This window comes from Brugia malayi (genome assembly GCF_000002995.4).
Source record: "Brugia malayi strain FR3 genome assembly, contig: Bm_v4_ChrX_scaffold_001, whole genome shotgun sequence".
NCBI lineage: Eukaryota > Metazoa > Nematoda > Chromadorea > Rhabditida > Onchocercidae > Brugia > Brugia malayi.
Window position 1 is genome coordinate 21,209,109 of NW_025062479.1, and position 16,260 is coordinate 21,225,368.

Sequence of the window (16,260 nt, forward strand, 5' to 3'; positions counted from 1 at the left end):
TGTCCAATGCACAGAATTTAATCATAATCAAATTATTATTAAATCATAAAATGAACAGAGAAAAAAAAAAGGAAAAGAGTTATATAAAGAATTAACAGATAGGAAGTGAAGAAAAAATTGAAAATATGAGAATAAAGAAGGAAAAATCAGTATTAGATCTTAAGTCTTTCCAAATTATAATTATCAGCAACAATCGGCTTTTCATCATTGATAATAGATTGATTAAAATGAGTTGATTTGACAGACGGTGGATGTTATACTTTCAAGTTTGCTAACATACCGCCAGATGTATGTATAACTATGTATGAATTTTGATAAGCAGCTTAATCATTTCAATAGAGATTCATTTTTTTTTTTAATTTCTCACAAATTTCGTAGTCAACAAGTAACGTTCAAATTACGCAGTGAAAATGTGTTAATATTTCAAAATATCTTTTAATTACTTGCAAATTGAATATTAATTTCAACAATATTAATGCTGCGCATTTAGTCTAATACTTCGGTGCACTATTCTATTTATGAATAAAAGTTATTTACAGATATTTCGAAGTTGATTTTCGTCTAATGAAATCTCACATATACTCGCTACTTGCACTATTTATCGTTATTGCTGATGGTAAGTAATCTTTTAATGAATTTCATTCCATAAGTTGTGCTAATTAGAAATTAGCCAACATTATTTAATTTCAGTATTTGCAAAGGATGTGAGGAAATTATGTACCAATACATTGGGTAGCAGAAGCTGTGGCCAATGTATTAAACAGCATCCAGATTGTGCATGGTGTCTTGATCCGGTTAGCTTATTGCTCATCAATCATTTGCAAATTAAAATAAAACAATTTTGAAGGAATTTAAAAAAAAAAAAAAAAAAAAACAAATTAGAAAAAATTTTTAAAGGAATTAATATGTTTAGAATTTTTTCAATAATATATATATTCAAATACAATTTGAAATTTTCAATTGCTGCAAAATTATGTATCGTTAGCTCAAAATGCTAAGTATAAATAAGTTAAAAATTACATGATTACTTTTTATCTGCCTGTTTAACATGAGTGACTTTCTGGTAAACTTATTTTTAGCAAACTAAATCTCAAAGCTGAGTTTATATTTCAATCAATTTTTGCCACTGGCATCTTAATTTTGTGTAAAAATTAGTTATTGGAAAAAAAGTAAAATTAATGAAATTTCGAATTATATCAAGTTATTCTAGATATGAATGAGATTAGAGCTCAGGAATACAATAAGTTTAATTATTCAATAAAACTTATTATTCTATTCGTCAATTAGCCATGGCAGAATGGAATTTGAATTAACAAAAAATACTTTCAAAAAAAAGGAATATTAAGATTAATGTAACCGTTGTGCATAAATATTTTTTTGTGAATTTTTTTTTTTTTTTCGAATTGATAATAAATTATGGGGAAGAAAAGTTTTGAAATATTACAGCATTTGGTAGGTCCATCACGATGTGATTTAAAATCTGAATTTCAAGGCAAATGCGCTCCATCGCTTATCTATTCACCGACTACAGAAGTTCGAATTGTACCGCAAAATGTAATATTTATTTTTGAATAACAAATCTTTTTCGTTTAATCTAAACTAATTTTAGAACAGTTTAACTAGTTCAGAAGCTTCAAGTTATGCAACCTTCATTGATCATAGCAATTTATCCTTTTAAGTAAGGACAACTAAATTGCATTTTATAGATGGAAATTCGTGGAATTTTTCTATTACTGCAAAAATTAAAGACAGTATAAAATATTTTTTAATTTTTTCCAACTTATTTTTCCTGAAATTTTCAAAATTAATGAATTGTTGTTTTAGAATTTGCCATTAGGAAGTAAACAGGCAGATGGTGTAACGATTGTACAACTCGAACCACAACAAGTTGTTTTGAGAATGAAACCTGGTTACCATAAATTTTATAATTACCCATATCCTATCTCATATCTCATCCAAATTTTGTCACTTCTATGAAATAGCAAAAAAAAATTTAGGTCTTCTCATGTGTAACTGATAAAATTGATCTATTTGAAATTGCTATAAAATGCTAGAATTTGAGTTTTCAATTTATTTTCACTATCAGCTAAAAGAAATTACTGCTGTAATTATTTCTTTCAAATTCTTATTTCTCTCAGAAAAAAAAATAACTCTCATATAACAAAATGAACTTGGTTATTTTAAAATGTCAGTAACTTGACATACTTTTTTTCCTTTCATTCTTTGTTAGTTAGTAAATATCCTTTGTTTATTTGGTAAGATTTGAAAAAATAAGACGCAAATCATCCGACCATTTAGTCTTTCTCTTTGTTTTCCTCTTCCTTTGTCATGCTTAAACTTTATAATTCAATTCAAAAGCAACAATATATTTAGTTAGCAATAAATTGTCTATTATTATGCTCAAATTTGATGATTCAATTCAAATATTAGTGATAAATAGTTGAACAGTACAAATTTCACGTCGGCAAATATTGCTAATTTAAAAAGCAGAAAACATTGCTTAATAAACTAGGTTGGAAAAAAAACAAAAAAAAAAGTGTGTGTGTGTGTGTTGTTTTTGTAATTAAATGCACTTTTTAACATATAAATAGCAAAATAATGCTGAAGAAGAAGCATATAAACAAAGTAGCAACCAATTATCATTGCTGTGTAAAAGTAAAGTTAAACGAAATTTCCGACAAGAATGAAAAAATTTTAGCAGCTTTGAAAATAATTTTAAAAATGTTCAAATTTTGAATTCCATGTTACAACTATAATCACCATTTTATCATCGCTTGGTCAACTTATCTGATCGAATAAACACATGTTTTTGTAATTATATGCACTTTTTGAAAAATTCTTATTACAACAATATGGTTCATCATCAAAAATAATTTAAATTTTTGCTTCTTTACAATTATATATGAGAAGTAAGGAAAATTAAAAAGAATTTTACTGATGAAAATTTAAAATTTTTATTTCTTAGGATTAAATGTGACAAGTAATTAAGCAATTAGTAATAATTATTGAATCCGAAAACAAGAAACTAATGCCTGCCTCATCATTTTTATACAGTTTATGCTAATCAAATAATAAAATACTACAAGTTACTCTGCTAATTATACTCACTTAATCAATTCTTTTCCTCTCATCTTTCCAATTAATTATTTACCTGAATTATTTACATGTACTGCAAAAGTGTTGAAAATCTTCCATCACAAGTTTCACTAATCCATGATGGTATTACATTTCTTCAATTTCGTCTGGTTTTTTGCCTTTAATACCCAATCACAACCAATACTATAAAATATAATTTCATGACACTTTTCACAATTCATTGTTGTGAATTTTTGTAAATCTTTGAAATAAAATATTTCATTTTAGGCCATCGCTTTACTATCACTCACCTATTTCTCTATTAATGCCTTATTAAATCCATCAAACTTACAACTGTCTTAATTTTTGTTCCAAAACTTAGCGAAATTACACTGTTTTTTCCTTTCTCTATTAATGTCTTATTTCAATTTCAGTTGGTACTCAAATAAAGATTGTATATATATTAAATGATATTTACAGATGAAATATTTTATTTGAGAAATGAAATTTGAAAAGTCAACTATTAGCAAAAAATAGTTGAAAGATATTTAAGTCTACCTTATTTACACGAGTTTGCTTCATCAAAATGATTCTTTTTTTTTTTTTTTTTCAGGTGATATAATGGAAGTACCATTCAAATACCTGCACAGGCCACAGCAATCAAGTCAGCGTGATTTCGTTATACAAACCAGCGAGTTTCGATCATTGGGTGTTGGTATCGACTTTTCCATTCTTTGCGGAGGGTATATTTTATTAAATTTGAAATTTATCAAATATGTAATTATTAAACATTTCTTAAAATATTAGTTTACATTTATTCGAAATGAAACTACTTTGCTTTTTTATTTAAAACTATTAATTGATTCAAATTTTGAACTTAAAAAAAAAGGTTAAAAATGTATTTTGCAGCAAGCGAGTGCAAGGGCGGCAATGTCCAAATGTTGCGATAGGTGATCAAATTGAATTTTTCGCGAAAGTATCCTTGAACGAGTGCAAATCAGGAGGCGATATTGCGGTTTCTATTGGCGCATATGGTTATCAAACCGTTTCTGCTATGTATATCACACCATCATGTGGTTGTGAATGTGAAAAAGTGCAGAATCAGGTTATTTTATAATTTATACATCATATCTTTTCCAGATGTATAAAGCAGTTTTAATGTTTTACAAAATTTTTTCAAAGAGAATATAAAATGCTTAGTAAAATTCTCTCATATTAATTAAGCGAATTTTTCTAGGAAAAGCTATCACCATTATGTTATGGCGCAGGTGATTTAATTTGTGGTGTATGTGAATGTCAACCAGGTAAAGGTGGAAATCACTGTGAATGTGACTTAAAGCAGCACGGCGCCTTATCAGCTCAGGAATTGGAAAATAGATGTAGAAAGTAAGAATTGATAATTATCATGATTGAATTTTAATTTAAATAATTAAAATTCAAACGAGTTAGAAGTGATATTATAATATTATGCATTTCATACTTTAAAAGATTCGATTCATATTTTTATTCATAGAAATTCAATTTAATTCATAATTCATACCATTGCACGATAAATCACACCAAATAGCTCGATAAGATATCATTCTAACAAATTAAAGTGGAAAAGATTAAAGCAAACGTTTATTATCATTTTAGAACTCCGAAAGATTTAGTTTGTAGCGGTAATGGTCAGTGCAAATGCGGTAGCTGTGTTTGCAACGTCGAACACGTAAGTGTATTTAGCGTTTTACTGAATCAATTTTACCGCAATACTAACTTTAAAATTATATCTATTATTTAAAAAAGCGTTGAGATGCACCGAAGTTCCGTTATATACGCTGAATACGTAGGCATGGACAACTGATTGTCTCTTTTTTTTTTTTGGAATGTTTAAGTTTATTTATTTGTTAAAATGACAAATTTTTCCTTTGGATGCAGTATTTTTAGTTGAATTCGAAATTCGACTTTAATTTCGCAATTTTAAAAGGTTTAAATTCGAACCAACAAACATTATATATTGATCTACATGTCAATGCAATTTTGATTGCTATCTTTTGGAATCAAAATTTGATCAATTAAACTTAGAAGTTTTGATTGCACTATGAGGAAACCTTTATAGAATTCAATTGTTATAGGTTCGTGGAGATTATTGCGAATGTGAAAATATGTCATGTCCAACTTCTAATGACAGAATGTGTGCAGGCCAAGGTGAATGCAAATGTGGCAAATGTCATTGTGAAGAAGGTTATACAGGTGATGATTGCTCGTGCACTCTCGATACTTCTTCATGTCTAGAAGGCGGAGTAAGTTTCAGGAAGAATTTTGACAATTTTTTATTTTATATTAAAAATTTTGCTTATGCGTATGTGAATCAAATTTTTATATCTTTTATATCTTACACACATTTATATCTTTCAAAAATATTTATATGAAAAAAAAAAAAAAAGATCTATTTTTGTGCAAATGTTTTATTTTCTATGGTGTGAGCGTATATGAATCAAATTTTCTATTTATTTCTTTATTGTGTTTAACTTTTTTTTTTCTATAGATTTTTTAAAAATTTAGGATATAAACTTTATTATCAACATTTCACTCTTTAACTGTTTAATGTAGCTTATCGGAATTTTTGTTTTTCTTTTTCCAGAAAATTTGCAGTGGACAAGGTAGCTGTGAATGTGGAAAATGCGTTTGTTATGAAGGTTTCACAGGGTTAACTTGTGGAGTAGTGGCTGAAAATGAGGCATTAGATGATGAAATGCCTGAATCGTCTGATGGTGAGATGGATGGATCCTCAAAAGATGATGTAAGCAAAGTCGGATATGATCAATTTCAAGAAGAGAATTTAGATGAGGTAACTGAAAATAAGGCGAAGGAGGGCGAAGAATATGCTGAAGCAACAGAAGGATATGAAATGGATGGTCAAGAAGGTATGAAAGGTGTGAACATAATTCGAAAATTTAATTATTATCTATTTCTATTCCATTTGTATATATGAAGTTTTGTTTTTTTTAATCGGAAATTAAAAAAAAAATTAATACATGAAAATAATCAGCAATTTCAAAAAAAAAGAAAAAAAAACAAGAGAAGAAATGAAATTATTATTGTTATAAGATTGAGGTTAAGATTTTAAAGCATAATAAAAGGATGGTATTTTGAATATTACATTTTTTTTTTGAACCATTTTTTTTTATAGCTGGTGAAATATTGCCATCAGTGGATGATGATACTGGTAGTACATCAGCTGAATTAACTGAGACAAGAGCTGAAGCTGGTGACAGCGGTAATGATGGTGATATAACACATGAAGGACAAACTGCTGGTTGCTTACGGATAGAAATTCATTCATTCATTTTATTAATATCATTAATGATGCTTTTTTGGCCTTAAATTCCCATCGCTTTATTATCAGATAAGCAATTTCTATTCGAAATTGATTCTCAACTCAACGATCTTTCAATATCCTAGTCTGAATTTCCTTTCATTTATTGTTAATTTAAATTTTTAAAACAAAATGCTTTTATTTATTTCATTCCATCAGCAGTAATTAGTTAAAATGATATAAACGAGGAAGAGAAGGTCAATCATAAACATTTCGTTTTTTTTTTGAAAACTAATGCATGAATGTCTCGCTTTCATTATTTTTACATTGATTTGAGATCTTTCTCACATATATACAAATGTTTAGTGCGATTTTGTCCTTTGTTTTTTTAATTTTTCTTTTTTTTATTAAATATACGGTGAAAAATTCGTCATTTTTCATTTTATTGAAATATGATTCGCTGGAAAACATTTGCTTTCATTAAAAGCAATTTCTATTTTCAAAAGGAAATAAATGAAAATAGTTTGCATAATAGCTATGAAAATGATTGGTTATCAAAAAGGACTATAAATTTGGTCCATTTTTTCACTTTTTCAACAAATTTGAACAATTCCAAATTAGCATTATCCGCTTAAATCTCAGAGTAATCCTACAAAAACTGCCTTTTAGAATTATAATTTTCATTTGGCATTTCTTGATAATAGCTTATTCGTTCTGCTTTTTTCTCATACTTTATTGTTGTTTCGGAAATTTTTGAGGACAAATATGGCTCATTTTGGATTATATTTGGAAATTTTTTAAATAGTATAAAATAAGCTATTTGAATTGGATGTGTCATATTTGTCATCTTGAATTTTTTTCGTTCTTGATGATAGCTGCAATATTTTTAATGATTATTAGCTGTATTTCTAATTTCTTTAATTTTTTAATTCTAGTTTACAATTTGTCATTTTTTCTTCAACCAATAATTATGCTTTTTGTATGATGTTTGCTAAATTTTCCAATAAGTAAAAATGTTAAAATAAATATAGGATGCGAAATTCCTTATTTGTGATTAAATATTTACAACTAATTTTTTTGGAACTGTCACCAAACCACAATTATTTGACATTCTTAACATATCAAATAATCAACAAATTCATCAAATGACTATTTAGTATTTAACTGCTTTATAATTTGACTTTGGCATACAAATAATATTGGACTTAGATAATCACTGTGCGTATAATTAATTTTTCATGTGCCTTTCTTGCTTTATCTTTTTTTCAAAAATAAATGAAAATTCAAATTTTTTCTTTAAAATTTTTGTAAAGATTCCATTTTTTTTTATAATAATGAATTTCTGTTCTTTTTTTTTTTAAGTTTTAAAAGTTACTCATTTATTTCTAACCAATTTCACATGAGACATTTCGATTTCATGTCTCGTTTTAAATGCTGTTTAATTTGAAAATGATTATGATTCCTTTAGCCAAGATCGAAAATACAATGAAGATTTTTAGCAATTCATAAATTCGAGAATATTATGTTTGCAGTGAAGTGTTTATACTTAAAAATGAAACATTATGCCATTTTATTGATACCCCACATGGGATTTTGTCTTAGATTACGCATTTTTCTATCAACAAATTACCACTTAAAGTTCGATCTAATGTTTATTTACTTTGTTAGTATATCAATTTATAGCGTATAATAGTTTTTGCTTAAAATACTCAAATACTGAAAATTTGTTTCCCACTCACATCAAAATTTTTACAATATTGATTTAAGATTTCTAATTAATACAATTTCCGATTTGTTGCTCTCACTCAATGGAGTATCTTAATTATTTCGATAAAAATGATATATAATTTAGGATGCTAGGCCTCATTTTATATCTTAACATATGTCGCGTAAAATTTTCTTATTTTGTTCCAGTGCTATGAGTAATACACAAAACGATGATTCAGTGCTCATAAAATTAGCATTAATTCTAATTTCAATTAATTAATTAAGATGAAAACTTTTAAAAACTAATTCTACTTGAAAAATTCCAAAAAAAAATTTTCTGATATTTTGATAATTTTGCCTATATATAAACATAATTTTGTGCATATATCTCAAATAAGGTCAAGGATTTTATTGTGTTGTTCTAAAAAGAGAGAAAGAGAGATAAAAAAGAGAGGTGGAATTCTTGATGTCGAGAAGATTGAAGTCATTGTCCACTAAGGAAAAGAATAATTCAACAACAATAATTGTGAAATATCACAGCGATACACGGAAATACGTAGAGGAAGAAATTCAGGATTGAAATTATAAATGTCAAACGACCAATATTCCATCTTCTCTTTAAATTGCAACAATTTGAAGTCATTTCATACGCATATTATCATCGTTCAGTAATATAATTTTCGTAAATTTGATTAATAACTAATCACTAAGTGGTATTAAAATTTCTCGCTGATATGAGAATATATTTCTGTAATACTCTGTCTTCCAAATCTTTGTTCCTTTGTTACATTCAATTTAAAATTAAGTGAAAACTTCATGATATAGATTAAGCTGATATCTCCATATCAGTGATCAGTTTTGATCCATTTCTGCGATTGTGTTAACTGAAACTTCTTAATATTGAAAGATTATTTCATTTATACAAGAAATAGCATAAGTTTAGTTTTCGTGTCACATTTTCATCATCATATCATATCTATCATATCACAGTTTAACTACTATATGCTACATTTCATAGCAAAGTATGTGATTTCATTAAATAAAATGGTAAAAATTATACTTTTGAATAAAAACATAATGCAAATATCTTCAATTTTCTTACTTGAAACAGCAATTTTTATTTTTATTGAAAATGTAACAAAAATTATTCCTATTATCTTTAAGTTATTACGGTTAACTCTTTTTGCCACTTTTAAAATTTTGCAAGTTCATCATCGTTTCTAATTATTGGTGAAATTTTTTCCTTACTCAAAAAGTTAATTATCTGAGAGAAATGCCTTTAGTTGACCATTTTACAAATTTAATTAGTTGTGAAAATTTTTTTTTTGCCACTGCTTTTTTTAAATTTTTAAAAATCTAATTTTAGAACTTTAAAATTAAAAATTTTCGAAGCAAATTTTGATAGAGTAAAACTAAAATTAGAAGTTTTAGATATTTACAAAGTGCAAAGCAGTTATGTAGTGATCGAATCACTTTAACATGAAATAAAGTGTAGAAGTTTTGTTGAATCAATAAATGCAACCAAGCAACCAATCCAAAGGTTTGTCAACATTGAATTGATTACATATCCTTTTATTGTCACACAAATGTCTTTCGATTTTATTTTACTTCACTGATTTATTGTTTGTGGTCAGTTAAAGTTAGATAGGCAGAAGTGATTAGAAAACTTTTAGCTCAGATCAAAGGAGAACAATAAACTCAAATATTTTCTTTTAATAATGGAATTTTTGCTGAACCTATCGTTAACTATAAATAGGTTTTTTAAGTCTTTCATTTGCAATAACTATAATCGTTCTATTCAAACAAATTTCATTTAAAATATTAATATAACTAACTGACTGTCACATATGATATTTAAAAGTTTTCATTAGAAACATCAAAGATTGCTTTTCTTTTGCTGTTGCAGCAAAAAAATTAAATTAAATAAATCTTTTTTTCGTGCACCACGAATAAAACTTAATCAAATTAAATAAACGTCAAATAAAGTTTTCTTGATATAAATTCCAATTTTAAGAACAACTAAAATAAGATGAAAATTTTGTAACCATTCTATTGTTTTTATATATAAGTAATAAATAAGTAAGCTTCTAATTATCATTTTAATATTAATTTCATAATTGATAACTTTGAGAATGAATTATGATGCGTTAATGTATGACATAATTTGAATTAGGAAAAATATTGGTAAAGCAAGTTTGAAATAATAATCAATATGTTTGAGCATTTGTATTATTTAAATGATGCTTGTGATGATTGGCTGGTTGGTTTGGTTGGTTGGTAACGAATTGTGTTGTTTACAAAAGCGGAGAGTTGGGTCTCGAATGAAATGATTCAATTTTGCATTGAACGGAGTGCTTGTCCTTTGCTATTTTCTACTCATCCTCAATTCTCTGCTAGAAATTTATTAAAAATTTATGAATTTTTCAATTTTTTCCCTTTAAATGCTAGCAATCATCATCGGTTGCAATGACACCACTTCAAAATTCCCTTTCCTATCATCCATTACACTACATATGTATAATTAAACTTTCAAAAATATTGAAGAAATTTTTATTTTGTACAGTTTTTGCAGAAATAAATGATCAAATAAGCCATTCACTAATCACTGATAAGCTAGAGCGGTCGTTAGTAGTAAAATTAGAAAGATAAGAAATGACGCAATACGACTAAATTCTTTGATCGTACATATCCATCAGACCTTCAAGTTCACTTTTTCACCATGCTTTCTATTGCAAATTGATTTAATTATAGGTGATTTCGATTCATTTATTCATATTTTTCATTATAAATTTGTTTTCATTTCTTCGAGATGAATTCATATCACTTAAAGTATTAATTACTTCATAGAAATAGTTTACTAATTGCTAGGCATTAACACCTTCTTTGTTTAAAGTTAAATAATTGTGTCATTTTCAGATTTTAATAACTTATTGTGTTTAAATTCATTTCTATCGTTCCTATCTCTCTCATTTTGTTTGCCATTTCTTTTCATTCTGTTTATAATCATGAATTCAATCGATTAATTTAATACGAAGCTACACGAAACTGGATATGAAAAGTCCAGCTTAGCCTATTTATGAGGCCAGTTGTCAGTCACAATTTCTTGTTTATTCCTCATAACCCTCCTAATCTTAATTTTCCGCAATTTGCTTTTTTTTTTCACTTTTTAAAACAACTTTTTTTTCTACATTTAATAATTTAACACTATTTTTAGACAACTTCTTCTGATAGCTACAAAATATTTGTCTAAATTGCTTCCATAATACAATCAATTTTTTTAAATCGATTTTATTTTCATCAGTGATATCACTACTGAATGTAATTGAATGGTGTCTAGAAACATATTATTCCTCAAAAGCTCAATTAAATGCTTTAAAAAACACGAAGTGAAACAATCATTCAATAAAAAAGGAACCATCCATTAACATTTCAATTAATTCTGCAACATAAAAAATATATTTTTAGGATAGTTTTTTTTTTTTATAATTTTAAAAGTTGTAAAAGAAAAAGTTCTTTGAAAAAAAATATATGTAGGAAAATTGTTGCATTTCTATGACGGAAATAAATTTGCTTCTTCTTCCGGAAACCAAAATTTGTACTAGCACTGACCTATTAGTTTTATTTTTTATTTATTCATTTCATCATAGATGTATATTATAATACTTTGCCTGTTCTACAGATTTTTTAAAATCTCATCATAAAATGTTATCCTGGGCTAAATAGCTATGCCAGTAGTTGTTCATTAATTATTTCACGTTGATCATTATTATTCAAATCTGTAGTGATAGAACTTGTAGTTGCATGCTTATTGCTGATCTTAACCAAGGCTCTCAGGTCTCAATATCCAACAATGTATGTAATAAAAATTAAACAAATAAAATAGGTTGAATTTCTTAAATTTAGTTAAATTTGAGATATTATTTAATAATTATTAGATCATGTTTTATGTGTATAAAGTGATCACAGAGTAGAAAATTCCTGGTATATGAGCATCTGGTGAATCATGAAAATGATTTTCTCAGTAGCTTTTCATAAATTTTATTAATTTATTCCTTAAACATAACATACAAAAACATTGAATTAGCATAAAAATATTTCCAGTGATTAATTTTTTCCCAAACTTGTTCTTCAATTTAATTTATAAACATTGAAGTTGACCTCTGATCTTTGCTCTTTCGTTTTTTATTAATTTAAAGTTTAGATGAACAAATCAAAAGTTACGACAAAAACATTTCACATAGCCATACAATAAAGCATGCTTTTTAAATGGATTTCATTAGTAACACAACTTTTCGAGGAATGTTTCTTTGTTTATATAGACTTCGCAACTGCGATGAAAATTACGAAAGCAAAAAAAAAAATGCGACATAATTTTGGTCATTTTAAAATTAAAATGATAGATCTTTATGCATCATATCATCAAATTTAATGTACCCAAAATTTGCAATCAAATTTTTGTGACAATAATTCGGAGGAAAATGGAAGGTTACTGGATGGGAAAGAAGAAATAAGTAACATTTGAATGAGCTATCGGATTGTTCGATTATAATGAAATATATGTGGTAATTTCTAGTCAATTTTGATATGACATGCAATGATGCAAGAAAGAGGGAAGAGAAGATTGCGCCAAATAAAGATGTGTGGAAGGAAAGAAGTGAGGGAGTGACTTCTTTCATTTGCATATTTCCATCTAGGCTGGCCAGTTTTCTGTCATTTCATAAATACCAATGCGATACTTTGTCATATCTATTCGAAATATATGATTTATTCCTACTAATCAGTGATGGATGAAATATCCTAAAGCGCAGAAATTACTTCGTTCGACTCAATTTCACTTCCTTTAGCATTTGGTCTACAGTTCTCTTTTCTAATTTCATTTCATTCCTTTTCATTTTACAATGAATTAATTCATACAAAAAAAAAGGTTATATTTTATTTATACCTTTTTTCTCTTTCATTTTTTTGAATTTCATAAATTTTTAATAGCTAAAATCTCTATACTTCAAACAAAATGAATTATAAAACGATGTGAGTACAACGATATGAACAAATGAATGTTTAGATGCTAATCAAAATTAAAAAATCATTTCATTTTAACTATTGTGGTTCATTAAACTGTGATATTTGTTTTAAAATTGTTGGTTATCTTTTGTTTGTAATTACAGTCTAAAATATTTTAGTCATTTAAAAAAGTTCTGGTCATGATAAACATTTCCTATTCATTTTAGGATTAAAATTATATCGTTAGTTATCGGAAATTTTCTCAAATTCAGTCTAAATTATTTGCAATTTTTAATAACGATAGTGCTTGAGATTGACAAAAAATAAAATTCTACAATATTTTTGATAACATAATATTTTTAATAATATAATATAGAGAATAAGTCTATGATAATTACTACATGACAGCTTATTATTGATGTACAAAAATCTTCTTTAAAGGTTAGCAAGAATTGTCAGGTACTAAGCTATAAACTTTTTTAAATTACTATAAATTTCAATATAATCATCTCTCCTCTCTTAACATTATTTATACCGTTATTTCTAAACAATTCCTCATTTTCATATTATACTATAACAGTGACGCGAAATGTAATAAATATGATTGAAGAAAACAAAAATGGATGCAAAATGTCATAAATTCCTTTTTTTTTTTTGTCGCTATTAGCGTATCCTTGAAATAAAATTCTCTTTTTGTATGAATCATTAGAAATGAATCGTTGAAAATCTGATGACATCGTTATTTGTCTATGAGAAATAGTCAAAAGTAAAATCTTTAAATGATAATTCACTTATCATATTGCTACAGTGATAAAATTGGTTAATTTGTGAAATGATACTGATAAGTAGTATTCAAGAATGTTCCAGGTAAATTATAATACGATTTTTATTGTTTATATTAGTATGAATCATCCATTAGAAGTTGATCAACGAAATGATTCGCTGGTTTGCTTTTTTTTCGAATTGTATTGAGAAAGATTTAAATTATTCTTGTGATTAATAATCCTTAGTCACTTTGTAAATTACAATGATTTAAAACTTTCTTATTAAAATTCCTTTTTAATGCAAATAAACATTCATGTATTTCATATACATCACTCTGTGCGTCTACATTTTTCATTTCTTTTTTTTCTCTTTCTGATTTGTGAAATTTATCGATTATTCACTTACTTTTCAATCCTTTAAAAATCGTTTTTAACTTCCCTATAAATAACAATATTTCAAGTTTTGCCATTTTCAATGAGCCATAAAATTTGGCAAATTAGTTTTATTTATTCAAAGAGAGTATCACATAACTGCGCACATACAATAATTGGTTAAATTAAATTTTTTGTTACAGGAATTGATTTACTTAAATTATTATAGGAATGACTTCAGAAGGACTATGAAAAGAATTTACATTCCATGTCTTACACAAAAGAAATTTAGCAATGCAAAATGTTTGAGATTATAAAATTCTGCAAATCTTATTCTGTCATAAGTTGAATCATTGTTTTTTTTTTTTTTTTTTTTTTTTATGTTCCAAGAGTTGTAATAACAAAAAGAATCATTTCAAACTTTATCACTCATGATCTTTCTTGAAATTATACTTGTTTGGTAGAAAAAAAAGATTTAATATCTACAAATTTGTTTGTGAAATTATGTAAAGTGTTGAAATCAATGAGTAAAACGTGAATTGTCGGTTCTGCAAACATCCATTAAAAATAGATTCCAAATATTAATACTGAAACAATTATTGCTTTAATTTATTCTTGAAAGAATACTTCAACAGATTGGAAAACGAAATTTGTTTAGTGAAATCATTGATAATTAATAGGATTTTTCATTGTTGTAATTTTTTTTTTTTTGTTTACAAACTTTTGCAAAATAAACTATTGTGATTTTTCCTGATGATTATTGATGACATGTAATGAAACAAAAGTAAACTATCTTTTGTTGAGATTTGCTGAAGAAAACGGTACTGTTGAAAAAAATATTATTCGACCATTCGTTTTAAAAAAAAAAAAAAAAAAACTGTATTTGAAATTGTGCGTATTTATGCATGAATTTAAAAAAAAGAAATGCAAAGTACTGTTTGTACTTATGTTGTGTACAATATACAAATGTTAAAGGATTTAAAAAATTTAAAAAAAAAATATTTGATTCCAGAAATTATTCCGGAAATTATTGACAGCACCTTATTGCTGTCCGAATGCTGCTCAATTTTCATATCGCTACTGTCATAAATTATTATCGTTACTTTATCTTCTACTACAGCTAGCTGTGCTAGTGCTAATTGCATTATTGGGAATGTCTGAAGTAAATAGCGCTACAGTATCCACAACGACTATTTTAACAAGTACAACTGAAGCATCTGATGATGATTGGAATGGTGATAAAACAGGTACCATTGTGGTTATTTTACTGGTAAGTATTCTTTTTTTGATTTGAAATGAACAGATTGATTTTTTGGTGGTAAAATTTCTAAATTTTCACTTGATCATAATTATCATTATTACTTTCAATTAAGAGAAAGGACGAAAGATGTAGGCTAAAAAAGAAGTTTGAAAAATATTTTAAGAATACAAATTCAGGGCAGTTAATGCTTAATTGCTTTTCAAATTTTGTCGTAATATGATGGAGAAATTACCTTGTTACAAAAATAAGGTAAATCATATATCAGACGGACACTTAAAGCAAAATTTACTGTAGTGACCAGTAAAAGCAGTAGTATGAAGCATCAATTCAAAGGAAATTTGTAATTTGTCATGACAAATTTCTTTTGAATTTTGAAATTTGGACATTTGTCATCTTATACTTTTTTCAGAAATTAACGAATAATGGAATGCGACTTATAGGAGATAGTAAAACATAAATATTTTGGTGCTTGAAAATTTTCTATGAATCGACGAGAAATAGATTCATCAGATAAGTAAAATTAAGAATTATCGTAAAATTTGATAACTTTTCAGGTTATACTTATTAGTCTCATTATTGCTGGCTATATTGGCTATCGTAAATTGAAAGAACGACGTCGCAGTCATGGCGAATATCGGCCACAGTTTGAGGAATATCAACATGCTAAAAATTTGCCTTATTTACAGCCTCCCAGTATCGAAGGACTTATTTAATTTCAATATTGTATAAAAATTATATGCAAACTTTCGTAGTCTTATTTTTACAATGATGAATAATGCGCA

General features: G+C 26.6%; 2 protein-coding genes across 3 annotated transcripts; both read left to right on the plus strand.

The window, feature by feature from the left end:
- Window positions 1-564: 564 nt before the first annotated feature.
- On the plus strand, window positions 565-6,441 carry Bm1972 (EGF-like domain containing protein; the record flags this gene model as incomplete). 2 transcript variants are annotated; one of them, XM_043075627.1, is made up of 11 exons in its annotated part: window positions 565-616; window positions 691-794; window positions 1,447-1,554; window positions 1,825-1,909; window positions 3,689-3,818; window positions 3,985-4,180; window positions 4,313-4,461; window positions 4,711-4,783; window positions 5,190-5,357; window positions 5,699-5,990; window positions 6,248-6,441. In XM_043075627.1, the coding sequence occupies 11 exons, from the start codon at window positions 565-567 to the stop codon at window positions 6,439-6,441; spliced, it is 1,551 nt and encodes a 516-aa protein (XP_042931561.1). The 2 variants fall into 2 exon arrangements, with proteins under 2 accessions (XP_042931561.1, XP_042931560.1); XM_043075626.1 differs by having other exon boundaries at window positions 5,699-5,981.
- Window positions 6,442-15,370: 8,929 nt separating this feature from the next.
- On the plus strand, window positions 15,371-16,191 carry Bma-crb-3 (crumbs homolog 3, putative; the record flags this gene model as incomplete). The annotated part of the gene is made up of 2 exons (XM_043075628.1): window positions 15,371-15,487; window positions 16,033-16,191. The coding sequence occupies 2 exons, from the start codon at window positions 15,371-15,373 to the stop codon at window positions 16,189-16,191; spliced, it is 276 nt and encodes a 91-aa protein (XP_042931562.1).
- Window positions 16,192-16,260: the final 69 nt, after the last annotated feature.